Genomic DNA, 22,952 nt, shown 5'->3' with positions numbered 1-22,952 from the left:
CCAGAGGCCTCTTCTTGATCCTTATAAAACAATTCCTATTCAGTGTCTTTGAAGTTTTCAGCCCAAGGAAGTGTTCTCAGGTTGGGTCTAGAGTTCCAGTCCCAGGTATGTGTGAGATTTACTCTGCTAAAGATTGATACTGTTATCTCAGCAATCCCAGAGCACAGATACCATTTCCCTTATCATCTTGTACAAATGAGAAAAAAACAAGAACAAGGAACAAACAAATCAACAAACAACCCCCAATCCCTGAGGCCATAGCCAATAAGGCCATAAAGTCAGAAGTGAAAATCGGAACTCTGGAAGATAGAACTTCCTAAAAAAATTACTTATTGTGGGTATGAATATTTTGTCTGTATCTGTGTCTGCACCACATATGTGCCTGGTGCTCACCAAGGCCAGAAGAAGGCATCAGATATCCTGGAACTGGAGTTACAGATGGCTGTGAGCTGCCATGTGGATGCTGGGAACTGAACCTGGGTCCTCTGGAAGAGCAGCAAGTGCTCTTAAGCACAGCCACTTCTCCAGCCCTCCCTTATTTTCTTAGGCTAGGTCTTATGTAACCCAGGCTAACCTCCAACTTGTTATATGGCTAATGATGTCCTTGAACTTGTGATTCTCCTGTCTCCCTAGTGTTGGGAGTATAAGCATGCACCCTCCAGGCCTGGCTTCATGCTCTTCACAGAAATGAAGATTCAATCCATCTGAATTCCCACAGCTTGTTTACTGACCAGTCTACTTCATTAAATTGTACATGACCTGAGCAGAGCTCGGGTTATTTATCCCACGTCCCCCTACAGTGCTTAGCATAGTGTCTTACTCATGGCAGGTGCTTAATAAATATCCCGAGAGTCTGCTTCCCACCCGGCAGCCAGAGCAAGCCTCCTGAGAGATAAATCAGCTGTCACGTCCCAGCTCGCAATCCATCAGTGGCTTCCCATCACTGGAAGAATAAATCCCAGAGTTCTTACTGTGCCCCTGTGATCTGGACCCACACCATATCTCCTCTTCCTCCTGTGCCATTTGCTCATTTGGCTCCAGGCTCACTGTTTCTCCAGCCATTTAAGAAGACAGAAAGAGCCAAGAGGACCCCTACTTAGTCCTCCCCCCCCATTTCTGTCCCTTACTTGCATGCCTTGCTTTCTCATTCTCTTATTTTTATAAAAAATGTTTATTACATGAGTTAATTATACATGACAATGCATTTTGTTCTGACATCTTCATGCATGTATACCTATTTATTTTTTATTATTTATATCATATTCACCCTATTAACCTCTCTTGTCTCCTTCCACTCTTGCTGATCTCCTTCCTCTTCCCATCTAGTTTCCCCCTTTTGGAGGACCCAGTGAGTTTCATTAGGGTTGCTTTATAGGGGCAGAGGTGAAGGGTTATTGGCAGGGATACAGACACCTTACCACTGGCGACACTACTGAAGGAAATCTCTCCCCCTCCTTCAGTAACCATGGGCTGTTTAGAGCTCCTTAGGGAGGACTGGGGGGGTGATGGGCCCTTCTCCCTTCCATGTCGAGGTGCTGATGGGCCCAATCGTGTGCATTTAATCCCAGCTACTGGGAGTTCGACAGTGCAGGGGTCAGGTAGTGTCTGGAAGACAGTATTCTACAACACTCTACCCCTTCCTCCTCTCCTCCATTCTTCCTGTCCCATTCCCCATGGTGCTCCCTGGGCCTTTGGGGAGTGATAACCAGCATGCCTCACTCTCCCCTCATCCTTCACTCTGCTGTTTAATTTTAGACGGGGTCTTGCTCTTTTGTTATACAGCATGGGCTGAGCTGGCATGGAAACTTGTGATCCTCCTGCCTCAACTTCCTGAGCACTGGGATTAGAGGTGTAAACTTCCATGTGTGGCTTTGTCTTCTATTCTTGGTACATCTCAATCAGGTGGATCACCCTGGAGGTCCATGAAGGCACCTTATTTTTATGATTCATACACCTGGAACACAGCTAGGAATATGGTGGGGATCGATAAACCAAAGGGACGGTGAGGACATGGTGGCACAGGCCTGGAATCCCTGAGGCTGAGGCAGGAGGATTGTGGGTTCAAGGTCAGACTGGGATACATAGCAAAACCCTGTCTCAGGAAAACAAAAACAAACAGATAAACAAAAATTGAAATTAAACAAATCTCCTTCCTCTTCTCCACTTGGGAGGTAAATTCATTAAATAGATCAACCATTTGGCTGGTGATTTTTTCCCCTGATAAACATACTGATTATCTCATGCTCCAGCAAGCACGCTGAGTTCTGTGAATACAGGCTCTCAGGAGTTTACGCCCACCCGACAGGTGCAACCCATCTTTTCACTAAGTTTTGTGAACATCACAATATCTGGCTCTGGGTCTCCCACGTCCCCTCACACAAATTCCGCCCCGACTCTCCAGTCTCCTCTCATCTTTCCTGGCACAGGGTCTGTGTGCCCATGTCTGGACATGTGTGAAGTGGATCTAGGTTCCCTACCTTTCTGTTAGTCTTTATGCATGAGCCTAAAGAGATTCAGGGTGTATATAGGCCCATCACCTGCTGAGGCCTATTGACTTAAAATACACTGGTGCATGGTGGCTCTAGAGCCCGAGAGCCTGTGTCCTTCTCGCTCCATCTCCCCTCGCTTGTTTGGGGCACAAAGCTGGGGAGGGCTCTGTGCCATGTCTGCATGTGCCCCTTTAGGGGGGTCTTGAGTCCCCAGGACATTTCTTTCCCTTTCCCTCAGTTAAGCCGGAGCCCAGGGGTCCCCACCTCGAGTTGGAGGTCGCGGCTCCTCATCACCGCCATGTTTTTCTCCTCACTGAGCTGGGCGTAGCGCATGGCTAAGTTGTAGTTGTCATCCTTGACTTTGACCAGCTCATCGTTGTAGCTGTCCCGCTCCTCCTTCATCTTGTAGTACCGCTCCTGGAAGGTCAGCAGCTCCACCCGCGTCAGGGTTAGCTGCTTCTTTTCATCCTCCAGCTGCCTGGACTTGGCCAGCAGCTCACAGCGCTGAAGGTCCTTGGCTTTCACCTGCTGCTGCAGTTTGATGACCTCGTTCATCAGGAAGTGTGTGAGGCCCTCATGGCCCTCCTCCACTGTGGAGAGGGGTACCCAGTCAGGCCTGAGGTGCAGGGCAGGGATGTTGGCATTTATTCACTCATACGCACACTGTGATGGTCTACACTGCCAATTGGACAGGGTCTAGAATCACCTAGAAGGCAAACCACTGGACGTATTTGTGAGGCATTATCTAGACGAAGTAAACTGAGGCGGGAAACCCACCCTAACTGGGGGCTGCACCATTCCACGGGCTGGGGGTCCTAGACTGAATAAAAAGGAGAAAGTGAGCTGAGCCCCAGCGCTCATCTCTCTCTGCTTCCTGACTGTGGATACAGCATGATTGGTCGCTTCATACTCCTGCTGCCGTGCCCTCCCTACCCTGATGGACTTGTACCCTCAAAAAAGAAACCCTTCTTTAAATTGCTTTAGGATTTTGTTACAGGGACAAGAAAAGCACCTACAATACTCACCAACATTTTATTTGGTTATTTATTGCAATGCTGTGGTTGGAACTACACTGTTTAGCTATAACTCCATTGTTTTATAACATGTTGGAGATAAAGTTTCACCGAGTTGTACCGTCCAGGTTGGCCCTCAACTTGAATTTGCCTATCTCAGCCTCCCGAGTGTCTGGGATCATAAGCCTGTACTATCAAGTCTGGATAGCAGTATTTACTAAGCTCTTAGTTCCTGTTAGGCAGTGGGGATTCAAGGTAAGCCAAACAGGCCTTGGCTGTAGTAGATCTTACTGTATGATAAGAAAGACCAATGTTTAAAAAAAAAATCAAATGGTAACAACAATATGACCGTGAGGATTCCACACAGTATAGGCATGTTGATCATGAGAGTGAACCATGGGGGGAGGCAGAGGAACAATTTTAGAAAGAGAGGGAGGGAAGGAGAGAGGGAGAGGGAGTGGAGGGGCAGAGAGTATGCTGTAAGAACTGGAGCATGTAGTATGTAGGGACCTTGTGGTCACACTAAAGGCCCATGTCTCGGGTCCAAGCTGACAAAGGAGACATCAGGAGAGCTGTAAGACCACCACAGCAGGTCTCGGATGGGGAAAGGGAGCTGATGGGATCTTGGGGGTCTGGCCACAAGATAGAGTAAACTGATTCAGGATCTCCCAGGAAGGAAGATTCCGTAGGTAGAATGAACTTGTGCGGTGACTCCAGCATTGTTTGGGGGGGGGGGTTATTAATGAGTATCCAGTTCTCTTAGCCCTGGCTTCAGTGTGTCCCCATTACCTATCTTATGACATAAGTTAAAGAAAGTGATGGGTAGCCTAAGAGTCCAGTATGCACACTATCCAGTATGCACACACACACATGCACACACACACACACACACACACACACACACACACACACACACACACACTCCCATTGGAGTCCCCATGCCCCTGGTAGCAAAGCCACTTACCCACAATGGTGGAGAATCTCCGGGTAGGCTCCTTCCCAGTCACCAGCTTGTAAAGTTCTGGGTAGTAAAACTCTAGACTCTCCAGGAAGACCACATAGCCCCTTTGTCCCTTGGTGTGAAGAATGTCCAGCAGGCGGCCTGGGGGGGGGGCGGTCAATTCAAACTATGAGGACGTATTTGATTGGATGCCAGTCTCCGTGTCTCATCCTAAACTTGTAACCCTTAACATCTCTAAGAAGACAGTCTTACCATATTTGTGTGTGTGTGTGTGTGTGTGTGTGTGTGTGTGTGTGTGTGTGTGTGTGTGTCAGAAGAAACCTTCAGGTGTTAGTCCTTGCCTTACACCTTACTTGAGACAGAGTCACTTTTTTCCAGGCTAGCTGGTCTGTTAGCTTCCAGGAATTCTCCTGTCTCCACCTCCCATCTCCTTGAAGAAAATTGACTCTCCCTCTCCCAGAAAAATACCAACTGCCAACAGCTCCTCAGCTGGGGTTGAGACCCCATGAGACCCTCTCCTACCTAGAGTCACTCAGGGCTATACTCCTAGAGAGTACCTCTGGTGTCCTGGGCCATTTTGGCTGGCTCTGTCTTGTGCAGGTCTTGTACATGCAGTCATAGCTATTGTGAATTCGTGTGTGCAATGTCCCTGTCTTGTCTGACAGCTACTGTTCTGTTTTTTTTTTTTTCCTTACAGACATCCACTACCTCTGGCTTTTATATTTTTTCTGCTCCCTCTTTCTCAAAGATCTTAAGCCTTGGGAGGTGTCATATAAATGTTTTATATAAAAGTGTTTAAATGATATAACCATATAATGGGGGAGGACAGTGACTCTCTCAGATACTCTCCCTTTTGATTCATGGCGTTTTGATGACCTACAGTGTACCAAGCAGGCTAGGCTGGCTGGCTAGTGAGAGTTAGTCTATCTCCACCTCCCCAGCAGTAGGATTAAAGCACAGTCCCCCAAAGTCTCATCACACTCTCTCATTCCTCAGTTATATCATGGAGTCTGGACAATGGAAACTGAAGAGCTAGGCGCTGGGCAGAATCCATGAGTGTTCAGTGTGTCAATAAATCGACAAAACCTGGATAGATGGCTTTATTGCCAGAGAGAGCCATAAACCATTAGTTTCAAAGACATTCCCAATCTACTAGTGCTAGGAACCATGAACCATATAAAAACCATGAAGGGTCTGGCATGTAGTTCAGTGGTAGAGCAATTGCTTCACTTGTGCAAGACCCTGGGTTTGATCCCCAAGTACCACAAAAAGGCAAAAATCAAACCCCACAAAGTAAAACAAAAAACCACCCAAACATCCAGTCACCAGTTCTCCTGTGATTGGAGAAGATTGGGAGTCTATGGCATCACATAGACTGGTTCCCCAAGGTTCAGAGCATGGAAGACAAGTATTTGCATGCTGTGGGTTGAACTTGCATTGTCTTCCAAAGGCTTGCATGTCTGAACACTTGGTCCCCAGCTGGTGGAGCTGTTTGGGAAGATTGTGAACCCTTTAGGAGGTGGAGTCTTGCTGAAGGAAGTCAATCACTGAAGGAGGGCCTTGAGGTTTTATAGCCCTGCCCCATTTCTTGTTTATGCTTGGCTTCCTGTGTGTAGATGCAATGTGACCAGCCATGATGGATTGAGTCACCTCTGACTGTGAGCCAAAACAAACCAACCAACCAACCAACCAACCAACCAAACTTTTTTCTCCCTTAAGTTGCCTTTTGTCAGGCATTTTGTTATAGCAATGAGAAAAAGTCGCAGGAAAGGGGCAGGGGTCTGTTCTTTGGGAATCTTACACGTCCTGGAGACATTTTTATGTGGAATCCTTCCAGCAGTTTCTAGCATTTATCCTACTTGGTTTGGTTTGGATTCTCTTAGAGATTCATGTACCGGGAACTTGGTCCTGAATTCTGGAGAATTCTGGTGGTGGGACCTTTAAGAGTTGGGGCCCAGTGGAGGATCCTAGAGCTATTCAGGGCTATACTCCTAGAGTCATCTTTTCCTCACCCACATGTCCCTACTATCATATGACATGAATAAGAGATCTTTCACCAGAGCTGTGCTGAAACTGAGCTAAACGCACTTTTTTTTCTTTATAAACTGTTCTGCTTCAGGTTTTTGTTATATCAACAAAAACAGTGGAGAAGACACCACTGATTTCTTTTATTGTTTGTACTTCATGGTCTTTCTTTAAATATTTCAAATATCACTTCCCTCGAGGTTCCTAACACTCTACCATTTCCCTGGGACAGAAAGTATCAATTTCATTGTGTGTCAGTCTTGACTGTTTGGTTGAAGCTGCCTGGAGCACTGTGTTGAAAAGGATTCCAAAGTGGCATCCAAGCTCAGTGGGAAAGCATGCTGTGCTTAATTAAGGCTGGCTTCCATGGATACAGGAGACAGTGGAAGCATGCCGACCACTTGTCATCAGCCCTGCTGTGGGATGGGGATTTCTAAACCCTTCCAACTGTGATCCACAGAAAGAAAAACATTGTGTAGTGTGACCCAGTGTTCAATACAGAGATGAGCACACAAACATGGGTACATGAGAAAGCACAATAAAGTTGAGCAAGTCTTATGAACCATGAGAAAGCCTGTGGATTTCTTCTCAGAACAACATATAATATATATTTTTGTGGTGCTGGAGATGGAAACCAGGGCCTTGTGCATACTAGGCAAACACTCTACCATTGAACCACACCCCCAGCCCCTCACTGGGGATTCTAGGCAGGTGCTCTACCACTGAGCCACACCCCCAGCCCTTACTGGGTGATTCTAGGCAGGTGCTCTACCATATAGCTACATCTTCCAGCAAAATAGCATTTTAAAAATATTACATACACCAGACCTCAGAGGAACCCAATTATAATAAAATACAACTCTCAAATACCAAAGAAATTTGTGATTTGTTACTAAATGACTTTCTTGATTAATGCATTAAACTACAAGTTCTTTAGACAGGTCTAATGACTGTTGTAAGTTCTAGGCAGGGATTAGTGAAAACAGTGCATGAGGGAATCTGCAGAGCTGTGGTATGATACAGACCTCGCTATTGTTTTTACTGTTGACAAAGTCACAGGTGTTACTAATCAGTAGTGTCATCTGTTGCCTGCTGACATTCATAATGTAAGGCAATGCTAAATGTCAGTGTAGGTTTGTAAAAGCAAAACACGTGCTCTCCCCTTCAAGCTCATGGATTCTGAGTTCTGCACACATCACACTTAGACAGGGCAGGGAGTGGTCTACTCATGTTGTTTCTTCCAGGTGTAACATTCCAACCTGGAGGGAGGACCAGGGATGCTCAGGCAAGGAAGTGCCAAGACTTGGGTATCATGAAGTTCAGGAGATTCTCAAGCCCCCTCCCAGAGGTTTCACAGGCAATACAAAAGCTGGGGAGAGGAGACTCTTCAGTGGAGCAGCCTGCAAATTATACAGGAAGCTCGAGGGATGCGGCTTTGCAGAGTCTGCCATTGCCTTGGGGTGGAACTTCTGTGCTGAAGCTGGCAGAGTCACCCATGCTCCTGTGAGGGACCCATCACACTGTAAGGACCCTTTTCCCCACATAAGCAACCTCTCACCCATAATCTTGCAAGGGACCCCCCCATGCTCCTCTAATGAACCCTTCACCTACATTCTCATAAGTAACACCATCTCACTCATGCTCCTTTAAGTAACCTTGATAAATAACTTATTGGTTTCCTGAGACAGACTTGGGTGGAGTTGTGTCCTTGGTTTGTCCTTAGTGCCTAGCTGGGGTGAGTAGACATTCAAGCCTCACTAGACAAAGTTGAGTAACACAACATCTCTAAACCCCAGAATGAAATCCCTCATCTAGATGAGCCCCATCTTGATCCAGCTAAACCAGAGGCAGTCCCTTGACTGACCATGTGTAGTGCACTAATTTTCCTTCCCACGGTTACCTGCCCGGTTGATCTTGGATGGGAGCATGGGTGCATTGAGCACCTCATCTTCATCTTGCTCATCGATGACCTTGCACTGTCGAAGGTAGGGGGTGAGCTTGGCAGGGTTGATGTAGCGGCTCAGCATGTGTCGGTTGCATTCCACATTCTCCCACAGGGCATCCTCTTCATCCTTCAGCGTCTCCATGTAGTCATCCATAGCTGGCCCTCCTCCTGTGAGGTATAAACCCCAACAAGGTTAATAAAAAAGCCTCTATGGAACAATGCTGTAAAACGCTCAGGAGTGATGGCTGGAACATATTGCCAGACTAAAAAAAAGTATAGCAGAGAAAAGTGAATAGGACATATTGCCTTTTATCCAAGGGAGAAGAAGATGGGGACATAAATACAAGTATAAATTTTCTTACACACTAAACACAAAACAATAGAAAGATGAGCTGTAACATTTTTAAAGGATGGTTTAGAGGGAGACAGAAGTCCTGTCATTGGGGTATGCTCTTCCCATGCAGGTTTTTGTCTTACTAAGAATATATCTTTCTCCAAACAATATTTATAAAATGCCATTTGCTTTCAAATTCCACCCAAACAATACCATACTCTCTGTATCTCTTTTGATGTTGCTTTCTTTCCTCTACATTTTTTTGAGGTTAATTTAGGTGAGTATATATGGATCTAATTAGTTCATTTTTTAAATGTAGCTCTATTGAGATATAACTCAAGTACCATAAAATTGTTCCTTTTAATTTAATGACTTAAAATATTTATTTATTATTTGTGTGTGCCTGTGAGAGTTTAGGTGCACTTTGTGCTCATGAAGGCCAGAAGAGGATGCCAGATTCCCTGGAACTGGAATTATAGGTGGTTGTGAACTGCCAATTTTGGCACTTGGAAGTGAATCTGGGTCCTCTGCAAGAGCAGTAAGCGCCCTTAGTGGCTGAGCTGTGTCTCCAGCCTAAACGCCTTTTAAATATACTATGATGTTCGTTGATCACAATGGCCTAATATTTTTAGGGTACTTTTGTCTTTTCTAAAAGAAACCTCATACCTATTAGTGGTTACTCTTTTGAAGAAAATATTTCTTTAGATGATGATTCATGTTTTTTTGTGTGTGTTATGTACGCATGGTGCGTGTTCACATGCATATATGCGGGTATGTGCACCTGTGTGCACAAATAGAGGCTAGAGAACATCAGGTGTCCTGATCATCTCTACTTTGCTTCTTTGGGACAGGGTCTCTCACTGAGTCTGAGACAGGGTCTCTCACTGAGCATGAGACAGGGTCTCTCACTGAGCCTGAGACAAGGTCTCTCACTGAGCCTGAGACAGGGTCTCTCACTGGGCCTGAGACAAGGTCTCTCACTGGGCCTGAGACAGGGTCTCTCACTGAGCCTGAGACAAGGTCTCTCACTGGGCCTGAGACAAGGTCTCTCACTGAGCCTGAGACAGGGTCTCTCACTGAGCCTGAGACAGGGTCTCTCACTGGGCCTGAGACAAGGTCTCTCACTGAGCCTGAGACAGGGTCTCTCACTGAGCCTGAGACAGGGTCTCTCACTGGGCCTGAGACAGGGTCTCTCACTGAGCCTGAGACAGGGTCTCTCACTGAGCCTGAGACAGGGTCTCTCACTGAGCCTGAGACAGGGTTTCTCACTGGACCTGGAACTGGGCTGGCATCCATCAAACCCTAGCGATCCTCCTGTCTCTGCCCCTGTTCACTGGGGTTACAGGTGTGCGTATCCTGACTGGCTTCTTGCATGAGTGTCAGAATCTGAACTCAGGTCCTTATGTTTATGCAGCAAACTCTCCACTGAGCTATCTCCCTAGCCCCCATTAGCATTCACTCTTAACTTCTGGAGTGTCCTTATCTGCAACCACAAGCCTGCTTTCTGTGGTTTTACCTATGCACAGATTGAAAATATGTTATCTTTTGTGGACAGCTTTTTTTTCCATACTATTTTCAAAGTTCTATCATTTTGAAGCAAGTATCAATCTGCCCTCCTTCCTTCTCTTCCTTCCTCCCTGACTCCCCCCTTCCTTTCAAAACAGCTTTCTTTATTGAGCTAGAATTCATGTGCCATGTGACTAATCTTTTTAATGTGTATAGTTCAATGGTACTGTGTGACCATCACCACAATCAATTGAAAACATTTTCATTATTTCAAAAAGAAACCCCAGCCATTCATTTTCCTCCAACTCCTACATCTCCAACAACTAATGTACTTTCTGTTTCCAGAGCTTCCCAGTTTTGTTTCTCTGGCTCTGACAAAATACCCTGACAAGACAACAACTTAGGGGAGAAAGGTTTATGTTAGCTCAGGATTCCGGCTCACAGTCCATCATTTCAGGGAAGACAAAGCAGGAAGTTGAAGCAGCTGATCATATCACATCCACAGTCCAGAGCAGAGAGCTGAATGCATGCATGTGAGGGCTCAGCTCACTTTGTCTCCTCTAAGGCAGTTCAAAACCCAAGCCTAGGGAATGGCTCTTCCCACAGCAATTAATGTGATCTAAACACTTTCCCTTTAGATATGTCCACAGGTCAAGTTGATCTAGACAATCCCTCATTGAGATCTCAGGTGATTCTACACTGTGGCCATAATTAAAACTGTCAACACATACAAATTTTCCTTTTCTGTACAACAGACTCATAGGAATTCCAGCCTGCTGTGACTCTGTTCGTCCACTTAAGACATCATGTAGGCACTTCCTCCCCAAACTGTCAATCAAGACTGGGGGAGTCAAAGGAGGCTCTGAGTTTGATCTCCAGAACCTGCATAAAAACTGGGCATAGTGGTGCACACTCACAATCCCAGCTCTGAGGAGGCAAAGACAATGAATCCCCGAGGCTCACTGGACAGCCAGCCTTGACTACTTAGTGAGTTCCAGACCAGTGAGAGACCCTGTCTCAAAAAACCCAAGGTGAACAGAACCTGAACATGACACTAGAGTCGTCCTGTGCACACAGGCGCACCCCACAGATGAACACACATGCATTGTCGAATAATTGTTCCTTGTGTTGGGTTGACAGTTTGTTTGACTCTTCATGACTGATGGATGTTTAGTTCTTTCTACCTTCTTGAATAATTTGATGAACAGTACTGCTCAGGATATGCATGGATAGGATTTTGTGTGGATATATGCTTTTTATTCCTTTGAGTAGATACAGAGAACTGGAAACTCTAAGCTGCATGGAAATTTCATGTTTTAAAAAAATTGTGTGTGTGTGTGTCTGTCATATATGCATGTGTGTAGGTACACATACACACACACATGCACACTTGTGGAGGCCAGAGGAGGATGTTGGTGCCCCACTTTGTCACTCCCTGCTCTATTGCTTTGGGACAGGTTCTCTCACTGACCCTGGAGGTAGACTGGTGGTCAGCAAGGCGGAGTGAGCTTGCTGTCTCCACCTCCACAGCACCGCCACACCTGGCTTTCTAGACTCATGCTAGGAATTTGAACTCAGGTTCATACGTTTTCACAGCAAGGACCCTTACCAACTAAGCCATCTCCTCAGGCACAGGAATGTTTGTGTTACATTTTGAGTACCTGCCGCAGTGAATTGCAAAGCAATGGGTGCCATTTCTCATTGGTACTGGTGACACCTGAGAACCCTGACCTCTCTATATTCCTGATAACACCATCAGCTCTTTCTGACTTCTCTGTGATAGCTGATCCCCCACCCCACCCCCCAGGTTGTGAAATAGCATCTCATTGTGGTTTTGATTTGCATTTTCCTAATGACTAATGGTGCGGAATGCCTTTTCACATGTGTATGGGCCATTTGTGTAGAGGAATATCTGTTCAGCTCCTTAAACTACTCTAAAATTGAGTTTCTTTCTGTTCATTACTGAGTTGCAGGGGTTCATCATGAACCCTGTGTGCAAGACTGTCATCAGATATCCGACTGGCAAGTATTTTCTCCTGTTCTGTCAATTATCTTCTCAATTATCTAATAAGACAGTGTTTGTTGTATATACTTTCAATTCTTTTGTAAAATTGTGTGTGTGTGTGTGTGTGTGTGTGTGTGTGTGTGTGTGTGTGTGTGCATATGTATGTGGGTGAGTGCATACCAGGGCATGCATGTGGAGGTCAGAGAATAACATGGGGGAGTGGGTTCTATTTCCACCATGTGGGTCCCTGAGATAGAACTCAGGTTGACAGGCATGGTGGCATATGCCTTTATTTGCTCATAACTTTTAAATTCAGATGTAGTCCAGTTTGTTAAACATTTTCATTTGTACTTCAGCATTCATAAAGCAGCTACTGTCTAATAGCAAAGCAATAAAGACTTACTTTTTTTGTTAAGTCAAGGCTTATGATCCATCTCATTAAGTTTTGTTTGTGGTGTGAGTTAAGGACCTGTTCCTGATGTTGTGATAAATACTCTGACCATCACCTTGAGGGGGAAAGGGTTTGTTCTGATTCACATTGGAGGGGATCGTTCCATCATGGTGGGGAGGCATGGTGGAAGAAGCAGAGGCCGGCTGGTCACATTGTATCCATAGTCAGGAAGGAAAGAATGAACAGGAATCGAGTCCAGACTAAAGCCTCAAGACCGGCCTGCAGTTACCCACTTCTTCTGTCAAGGCTTCTCTTTCTAAATGTTCTACAGCCTTCCCAAACAGCATCACCAGCTGGAGCCACGTGTCTAAACCCATGAGCCCTATGTGGGACATTTCACATTCAAGCAACAAAAAGATTTAACTGCATTTTTCTTTCCCTCCCTCCCTCCCTCCCTCCCTCCCTCCCTTCCTTCCTTCCTTCCTTCCTTCCTTCCTTCCTTCCTTCCCTCCTCCTCCTCTTTCTTCTAGAAGAAAACTCTAATTTTGAGTATGTGTGTATGACTACATGTGTAGACACCTAGTTGTCCAAGAATAATTTGGTGAAAATTCTAATCTTCCCTCACTGAATGACCTTGATACTCTGAAAATCAGCTGGTTAATGCCAGTGTTTGTTCCTGGACTCTTAATACCATTGATCTATATTTTCATACCAGAATTACACCATCTAGGTTCATGTAGATTGGTAGTAGGCATTGGCTTTGTGAAATAGTTTTTCAATACTTTCTTTCTTTTCTTTTTTTTGAGACAAAGTTTCTCTGTGTAGTTTTTGGTGCCTGTGCTGGATTTCACTCTAGCCCAGGCTGGCCTCTAACTCACAGAGATCCATCTGGCTCTGCCTCCCAAGTGCTGGGATTAAAGGCGTGCACCACTGCTGCCCAGCCAATACTTTCTTTTTTAAAAAACATAGCTTTGGCTATTAGGTGCCCCCTTACAGTTTTAGGATCCATTAGTTAGTTTCTTTGGATATGTGTGTTGTGTGTATGCATGTGTGTGTGCATGTACATGTGGGGCCTGAAGCTGATGTTTGGTATCTTTATCAATCACTCTCCACTTAGTTTTTGGAACAGAGTCTCTTGCTAAACCCAAAGCTTATCAATTTGGCTAGGCTGTTTGGCCAGTGAGCTCCAGGAATTCTCCTGCTTCTGCACCCCCCTCCCCTGCCCCAGTGCTGGTGTTACAGATGTGCACCGCTGTGCCTGGCTTTTTTTTTTTCCAGGCAGGGTTTCTCTGTGTAGCTTTGCACCTTTCCTGGAACTCACTCTGTAGTAGCCCAGGCTGGCCTTGAACTCACAGAGATCCGCCTGCCTCTGCCTCCCGAGTGCTGGGATTAAAGGTGTGCGCCACCACCACCCGGCGTGCCTGGCTTTTTATGTGTGTGATGGGAATTGACTTGTGTGGAACTGAGCCATCTCCCCAGGCCCTTGCCTGTCAAACTCTGCAAAAAAGCTAGCTGGCATTCTGATAGTGAACCCACTGAACATGAAGAGCAACCTGGACACCGCTGCTGTCCAACAAGATCGAGTTCCTCATCCACGAACATGGGCACTGCTGCTGTCCAACAAGACCGAGTCCCTCATCCACGAACATGGGCACCGCTGCTGTCCAACAAGACCGAGCCCCTCATCCATGAACATGGGATGCCTTTCCCTGTATCTACCTCTTCTTCAATTTTTTCAGCAATGGTTTATAATTGGTAGTGTATGATACAGTTTGGATGTCAACTATCATCCAAAGGTCTGTCACTAGGGACATAGGATAAAAGGGATGTGGAAAATCATCCATCTCTTCCTCTCCTCCATCTCCCTTTCTGTCTCTCTCCCTCCTTCTTTCTTTCTCTGTCCTTTCTGACTTGACATTCTCTTTCATCATGACATATTGTCCTCACATTCAAAACCAGTGTGCCACCTGATTACACACTTGACTCTTCAGGACTGTGACCTCCTATTACCTCCTAAGCATCATGTATCAGGGAATTTCATTACAACGTCAGAAACCTCACTAATACAGCAAATAAACCTCGCATTTCTTTTGATAAATTTATTCTTACTCACTTTTATTTCTTCAATGATTATAAATGGGCTTTACTTTCTTAACTTCATTTGAGGAATGTTCATTGAGGGTGTACAAATACACAATTGATTTTCATGTGTTGACTTTAAATCGTTAATTTTGTCCAGTAACACTTTAGAGTTTGCAGGAAGTGTTACAGTGTGGGTGTTGAATGCCACCCAAAGGTCTGTATGTAAAGACATGGTCTCCAGAGTGGCACAACTCGGAGCATGGTGCTCCAGCTTTTGGGAAGCCCATGCCATTTGGAATCATTTATTGGTTTGAGTAGGTCTTTAGTAGGGGCTTTATGATTATCTATGTGTAAGATTATGTCATATCAGATAATTTTACTTAAGCCTTTCCAATCTGGATGCATTTGTGTGTGTGTGTGTGTGTGTGTGTGTGTGTGTGTGTGTGTGTGTGTATGAGCACATGCTAATGGATATGGTTTTGTGGTGCTGAGGATTGAACCCAGGGCCTTGAGTTTTCTAGGTAAGAACTCTACCACTGAGACGTGTCTCCAGCCCCTCACTGGGGGATTCTAGGCAGGTGCTCTACCACTGAGCCACACCCCAGCCCCTCACTGGGGGATTCTAGGCAGGTGCTCTACCACTGAGCCACACCCCAGCCCCTCACTGGGGGATTCTAGGCAGGTGCTCTACCACTGAGCCACACTCCAGCCCCTCACTGGGGGATTCTAGGCAGGTGCTCTACCACTGAGTCACACCCCAGCCCCTCACTGGGGGATTCTAGACAGGTGCTCTACCACTGAGTCACACCCCAGCCCTTCACTGGGGAATTCTAGTTAAGAACTGTACCCCTGGACTCTCCCACAAGCTCTTTTGTCTTTTATTTTTCCTTCATACCTAATTGCTATGCCTAGCACCTAAGTACACAAAAGTGGAAGAATGTGGACCCTCTTGTGTTGTTCCTGATCTTAGGGACAAAGCACCCCAACTTTACCGTTGAACACGATTCTCTCTCTCCCTCTCCCTCTCCCTCTCCCTCTCCCTCTCCCTCTCTCTCTCTCTCTCTCTCTCTCTCTCTCTCTCTCTCTCTCTCTCTCTCTCTCTCTCTGTGTTTCTCCCTCCCTCTTCTCTCATAGATGTCATCTATTAGATTCAGGAAGTTCCCTCACACTCCTGGCTTGCATCATGACCATCACTGTCATCAATGGCTCATCGACTCTGGTTTTGTTAAATCAGACTTTACTGCATCTATAGAGATGATCATGTGGCTTTTAAGATTCTATCAGTGTGGTGGGTTCCATGAACTGATTTTCAGATGTTAACTAAACCTTGTACCCCAAGGATGAATTCCATTTACTCTCTCTCTCTCTCTCTCTCTCTCTCTCTCTCTCTCTCTCTCTCTCTCTCTCTCTCTCACACACACACACACACACACACACACATTATTTGATTCAATTTCCTAGGTTTAAAATAGAAAGGATTCTGCATCTGTATTCATAAGAGTTATTTATCTATGGTTTCCTTTCCCTGTGATGTCTGGTTCTGAGTTCAGGATCATTCTAGCCTGATAGGAATGTCTTAGGAAGTATTCTCTCTCGTTCAACTTTTTGAAAGAGTTTTTGTAGAATCAGTATTAAAATTTCACTTGCTCAGTCAAGCTTACAGCGTGTGAGCATGGGCCTCTCTCTGTGCGTTGGGGTCATTTGTGTGTGTGTGCGTGCGTGTACATGTGTGGAAGCCAGAGGTCAGCCTTAGGCATTGTTCCTCAGGTACTGTCCATCTTATTATGAGACAGGGTCTCTCACTGGCTGGGAACCTTCCAGTGAGCTAGTATGGCTAGCCAGCAAGCACCAGAGGTGTCTGTCTCCCAGCTCTCAGATTACAGGTGTGTGTCACTGCACAGCTTCTTAGCTTTTTTTTTTTAAATATGGCTTCTGGGTATCAAACTCAGGTCCTCACACAAGCATGCCAAGCACTTTCCTGATGGAGCCATTTCCCCCGACCCATTGAGATTTTGATGGGATCACTCTTTGCCATGGGTCAGTTTACATGCTCTGTATTTCTTGAGCTAGTTATGGTCATCTGTGTCATTCTAGGAATTTGCTCAAGGTATGCTATTTGTTGGTGACAGTTGCTCATGGCTTCCACCCCAGTCTTTTTGATCTCTGTAAAGTCAGCTATAATACCCCTTCTAGTTCTGATTCTGATCACCAGAGTCATCTTTTTGTTTCTTCCTTTTTTCAGTGTAGCTGAATGTTTGTCGAGACAGCCATTCCAAGGGCTGGTGGGATGGCTCAGAAGGTAAAGTGCTTGTTGCACAAGCATGAGGATCTGAGTTCGATTCCCAGAACCCACTAAAAATCAGAGGTGTGGGCTGTAATCCCAGCGCTGGGGAGGTGGAGATAGGAAGATCCCTAGGGCTGAAGTGGTGAGCTCCAGGTTCGGTGACAGACCTTGTCTCAAAGGAGGTGGATAGCATCCTTGAGGATGAAAAAGGAAGTCGTCCTATACATGCACCTGAAAACATTTGTGCATGCAAACACACACACACACACACACACACACACACACACACACACACACATCAACCAACCAACCAACCACCACCAGTACCACCAGCACAACCACCAGCACCACCAGCACCAGCACCAGCACCACCACCACCACCACCACCACCACCACCACCACCACCACCACCAAAACCCAATCATTCCGAGTCCCGACTCTAGGACCCACTGGCATTCTCCACTCCTTGTCCATCTCACACCTATTTGTCTCAGTTCTTGTCTTTATCACTCACTAATATGGGATTTTATTCCCTTTGAGTGCAGGCATGCAGAGCTACAATTCTTCCTCAGAGCTCTGCTTTGGCTGCATCTCGCATTTTCTAGGATGCTGTGTTTTCACTGATGCAACTAACTTGGAGATTTCTTCTCCAACCTGTTGGTCAGTCAAGGATGCGCCATTTCATTTCTCCACACTTGTGAAAAGTTAACAAAGACAAAAATCCAGGGAGGGTTGGTTTTTTAGTATCTACTCTCAACCATGTCTTCTCTGAAAGCCACTGCCCCAAAACCTTGTTAATGCCAGATAAATCCCCCTGGTTATTCACTGGCTTAAGGAAGATTGCACACACAAATTTCCAGACCCTGAGTTTTGTATATGTGGCCAAGGAGAGGCTGTGTGTGTGTGTGTGTGTGTGTGTGTGTGTGTGTGTGTGTGTGTGTAGGGAACTGGACCAGAAGATGGCACTGAAGTAATTACGCAGCCTCCAGCTGGACCATGGAAAAGCAGAAGCCCAGGGATGTTGCAGCTCTGGGGGTAGAGAAGGGGCGAGTGAGCAGAGGAAGAGTCAGTGCAATGAGGCCTCAGGGAGACACAGGTCCCATGATATGGGGGTGGCTGGGGTCATCTCTTCTGATGTAAGACTTTGGTCCTTTCCCTATGAGCCTCAGACATGCATCATTTCTGGTCATCGTGTGCAGTGTCTGGTCCTTGCTGGAGTCCTTCACTGGCCTCCCTAGTAAACTGATTTACTGAATTTATGGGACTTTTCCCATACAATCAGAGGCTTGAGTAAAAATATGCATTTTCTATGATGAGCCAAAACTGGATTGAAGTGGATAGAAATCATGGATTCAGTTCACATATAATATGGTGTTGTCGCATAGACAACAACATCACATCACAGACTTTTTTTTTTTTTTTTTTTTTTTTTTTTTTTTTTTTTTGGTTTTTCGAGACAGGGTTTCTCTGTGTAGCTTTGCGCCTTTCCTGGTACTCGCTTTGAAGACCAGGCTGGCCTCGAACTCACAGAGATCCGCCTGCCTCTGCCTCCCGAGTGCTGGGATTAAAGGCGTGCGCCACCACCGCCCGGCCACATCACAGACTTTTAAACTGTATTTTGTGTGTGTATGTGTGCATGTCTGTGATGTGAGTATATGTGTTTGTGTATATTTGCACATGTGTGTACATGTGCAAGCCAGTTGATGTCAAGTGTCTTTCTCAATTATTCTCCACCATATATATATTCTCAACCCAGGGCTTGTCCAGCTTGTCCCTGGGATCCCTTGCCTCTGCTTCCTGAGTGCTGGGATTATAAATGGGCCACCACACCTATCTAACACATGGGTGCTGGAGATCTGATCTCAAGTCCTCGTGTTTATGCATCAAATGCTTTAGCCACTGAGATATCCCCCAAGCCACTCTTCGGCCTTCTGAGACACAGAACAGTTCTCCACAGTCATTCAACTGTGTGATAGCATGCTAGAACATCTTGTTCCTGTCTAACAGGAACTTGGTACCCAATGACCGACCTCTGTCCACCCCTCCCTGCTCTCAGTTTCTCCATGGTCATTGACTATGATGGTTGGTTTCAGCTGTGAATACAACTTCAGAATCACGTGGGAAGAGAGTCTCATGAGGGATTGTCTAGAACAGGTTGGCCTGTGGACATGCCTGTGAGGGAATTTTTTCTTACTCAGACTGATTGTAGTGAAGATCCAGCTGGCTGTGGGCAGTACCATTCCCTGGGGTGAGGTCCTGGACCATGAGAGAAAATGAGCTGAACATGAAACACGCAGCATCCGCTGTTCTGTGTTTTGACTGAAGATGTGTTGTAACCGGCTTCCTGGAGTTCCAGCCTTGGTTTCCCCGCAATGGTGGACTGTGAGCTGGAACTGTGAGCTAAAACACACCCTTCTACCCTAAGTTGCCTTTTCTCAGGGAACTTAATCACAACAACAAAAAAGATGAAGTCGGGACATTGACTTAATCCACCTGAAGTCGTGTCTCCTCCATTTTCTCCTCCTTTGCCCCGGGGCCTGTTCATCTGTAAGTGGGTGCCTTATTACCCTGAGTCACAGGAAGCCAGCCCTCTGTGATGCACAGCCCAAACCCCTGAACTGCAAGTGTGTGACTCTGTGCAAAGACCCGCTAGGCAGAGAGCTGCAAGCCAGGTGCTGAGAGCTTACATCTTGGGGGCTGAGTAGGAAAGGGTCTAAGAAGCATGGCTTCCTGCCCTTCAGAGACAGCATGTGTGGAACTATTGATAAGGTGCCCAGTGCCATAGAGAGACTCTTCCTGAGGTGCCCTGTGCATGGCAGGGCAGTCAGCCATACAGGAAATGACTAGGGTGAAACCTTACTTAAGCAGACATGATGGGGACCTCCAGCCACAGAGACAAGGTTGTCACAGACCTGTGGTGTCACAGGAACTGACACATCACGAGTGTCCCCTGTTACATGTAGCTCAGTCACCATGGATCAGGAGGTGCTCAGGAAAGACAAACAGCTTGTGAGATCCAGTGAGTGCCATGGTTCCTCCCCCTGAAGGGGCTCAGAGTTCCACAGTGAGAGTCAGTCACAGACACAAAAAGCCACAAGCCTGTGTCCTAGTAGCATACTGAGACCCACAGAAGGGAAATCACAAAACCTACGGAAGCAGCATAGTGTTCCAGGTATCCTGTTTGAACCTTCACAGAAATCGCTCCATTTAAGCCAGGCTTGGTGAGTCATGTCTGAGATCCTAGCTATTCAGGAGTCTGAGGCATGGAAACCACAAGTTAAAGACCTGCCTGGGCTATACAATTAGTTCAGGGTGAGCCTGGGTAATTTAATAAAGAATTAAAAAGGGGTTGTGGGTATGGATTAGTGGCAGAGCACTTGCCTAGAATCCCCCAGTGAGGAGCTGGGGTGTGGCTCAGTGGTAGAGCACCTGCCTAGAATCCCCCAGTGAGGGGCTGGGGTGTGACTCAGTGGTAGAGCCCCTGCCTAGAATCCTCCAGTGAGGGGCTGGGGTGTGGCTCAGTATAACATGCCTGAGATCCTGTGTTCCATCTCAATACTCTCTTCTCCCAAACAGGGAAAAATCAGAAGGGTGGCTCCTCCTGAGGGGAAGAGCCAGCCAGGTGTGCTCCTGGAAGGGTATCCAGAGGTCATCATTGATGAAGCTCCAGATCACAGCTGGTGACACAGCACATATGTTATTTTGTTGTCATGTATGCATATTACATATACATTTTTAGTATGTACAAAATAGTTCACAGAGAAGGACTATGGGTCAGTCTCAAAAGAATCACATCACAGACTCAATTTCGAGTTTGTTTTCCCCTCTAAATACTGTTACTGGGTCTGACCCATCCTCCTCACTTGGGACCAGCCCAGTGGAGTGTGTTAAGTTTCTTTGAAAGCATCCTGATTCCCTCTGATACACAGATTCCCTCTGATACACAGAGATTGGGTTTTCACAGCCTATGCAGATGGATGGTTTGTGTCTAACCTGCTTGAGTCCGGGCTCTGTCAAACCTGACTTAACCTTCGCATAGTCTGGCTTCCTGTTAAGTCTAACCCTGGTCCACAGTGGTCATCTTCACCAAGGAAGTATTTTCCAGGAAGACCATTTCCCATCACACAAACCCCAGCACAGCTGCCTGGCTTCTGCTGGCCTTTCCTTCTTTCTTTCTTTCTTTCTTTCTTTCTTTCTTTCTTTCTTTCTTTCTTTCTTTCTTTCTTTCTTTCTTTCTTTCTTTCTTTCCTCCCTCCCTCCCTCCCTCCCTCCCTCCCTCCTTCCTTCCTTCCTTTCTTTCTTTTTTCCTTTCTTTCTTGAGACAAGGTCTCTCTGTGTAGCTCTGGCTGTCTTAGAACTTGCTCTGTAGACCAGGCTGGCCTCGAATTCAGAGATCTGCCTGCGTCTGCCTCCTAAATGCTGGGATTAAAAGAACACACCACCACTGCCTGCCGCCAGCCTCTTTCATTCACGGTTTTTATCTTGTGGCTTCTTCTCATTGTCATAATAAACATTCAACTACTGATCTTAGCCAGGCATGGTGGCAGACTTTCGATCTTAGCACTGGGGAGGCTGAGACTGGATAATCACAAGTGTGAGATTAGCCTGGGCTGCACAGAGATCTGTCTTTAAAAAACTATCCTGGGAACTGGAGAGGTGGCTCAGCCAGTAAAGTGCTTGCCTTGCAAGCATCGGGACCTGAGCTGCGATCCCCAGAATCTATATAAAAATCTGGGTGTGGCAGCACACATCTGTAATCTGGGAGGTGAGAGGCAGAGGCAGGAGGATCCCAGGAAGCTTGAGGCTAACCAGCCCAGATTAAGGGGTAAAGTTGCAGGCCAATGAGAATGCTGTCTCAAGAAAAGGTGACTGAGAACCGATATAAAGGCTGTCCTCCCTCTGCCCTCCACATGCATTCGTACGCATATGCAGTGATACATACATGGGCACACCACCACATCAAAGCACACATATAAAAACTAAGACAAAGCTCCTCAATTTTGACCTGTAAAGGCTTCTGTAGATCCCTTCCTGCCATCCTCATCACAAACCACACTCCAGGCATGCTGGGCTTTCCTTTAACTGTCTCTCCTGCCCAGACTTGGGCTTTCACTTTCTTCTACGTGAAGTTTTAGGTCACCTCTGTGTGATGACTGATAGTGACTGTCATCTTGACAGGACCTAGAATGGCTTAGGAGACACATCCCTGGGAACACCTGTGAGAGGCTGTCTAGATGAGGCTAATTAAGGAGGGAAGGCCCCCCTAAACGTGGGCATTAACATCCCCAGCATCCCCGGGGCTAGGGTTCCTAACTGAATAGAGAGGAAGGGAAATTGAGCTGAGGACCAGCATGCATCTCTTTCTGCTTCCTGACCTCAGCGGCTGTGATGGACTGTGCCCTCCGGCAATGAGCCACCATAAACCCCTTGTTTCTCAAACCGATTTTGCCAGGCGTTTTGCCAAGCAACCAGAAAGCAGCTAATTACTCCACGTCTTAGTTTTTTGATATAGAAGAGATGGACTAGTACCTGGCATATGGTCGGTGCTCTGTCAACAAGAGCCAGGGAACTGTTATGCAGACCTGAGAGTCACACTTTCTGGATGCGTGGTGTCCTCTCTGGGGCCAGTCTGCCGTTGGAACTGGAGTGGATATGACCAGAATCTGAAAAGAAGAGGAATGTTAAGCTGGAGCAAGGGTGGAGGCAGAGAGAAAGGAAAACATTGAAGGATCTAAAAGGCTCTCTGTTGGGAAATGGAACCCCAGACGCGTCTCTCTAGGGGACAGTGTTAGGTGCAGCACATCACGAGCTGCAGGAGGTTAGCTGGAGAAAGCCAGTGGCCACACACACTGAGACCTAAGGGGATGGAGAGATGGGCAGGGGGAGCTCTGGGGTCACTTGCAGCCTGTGTGGTAGA

The 22,952-nt window shown here is 46.4% G+C and overlaps 1 protein-coding gene across 1 annotated transcript in view; it reads right to left on the bottom strand.

Moving 5' to 3' along the window:
- The window catches only part of Card11 (caspase recruitment domain family member 11), a 75,521-nt gene that overhangs the window by 31,709 nt on the left and 20,860 nt on the right, over nucleotides 1-22,952 (bottom strand). The window contains exons 2-5 of the mRNA XM_052754193.1: nucleotides 22,565-22,698; nucleotides 8,389-8,601; nucleotides 4,467-4,604; nucleotides 2,754-3,079 (exon numbers count right to left, since the gene is read on the bottom strand). Of these exons, the coding sequence (XP_052610153.1) occupies nucleotides 2,754-3,079; nucleotides 4,467-4,604; nucleotides 8,389-8,601; nucleotides 22,565-22,571 (684 nt within the window). The 5' untranslated portion in view covers nucleotides 22,572-22,698. The remainder of the gene's footprint in view (nucleotides 1-2,753; nucleotides 3,080-4,466; nucleotides 4,605-8,388; nucleotides 8,602-22,564; nucleotides 22,699-22,952) is intronic.

The sequence above is a fragment of the Peromyscus californicus genome, unplaced genomic scaffold (genome assembly GCF_007827085.1).
Source record: "Peromyscus californicus insignis strain IS unplaced genomic scaffold, ASM782708v3 Scaffold_2__1_contigs__length_46816999, whole genome shotgun sequence".
NCBI classification, from domain to species: domain Eukaryota; kingdom Metazoa; phylum Chordata; class Mammalia; order Rodentia; family Cricetidae; genus Peromyscus; species Peromyscus californicus.
Note: the sequence above shows the minus strand (reverse complement) of the source record. Positions and strands in the feature narration are given on the sequence as shown.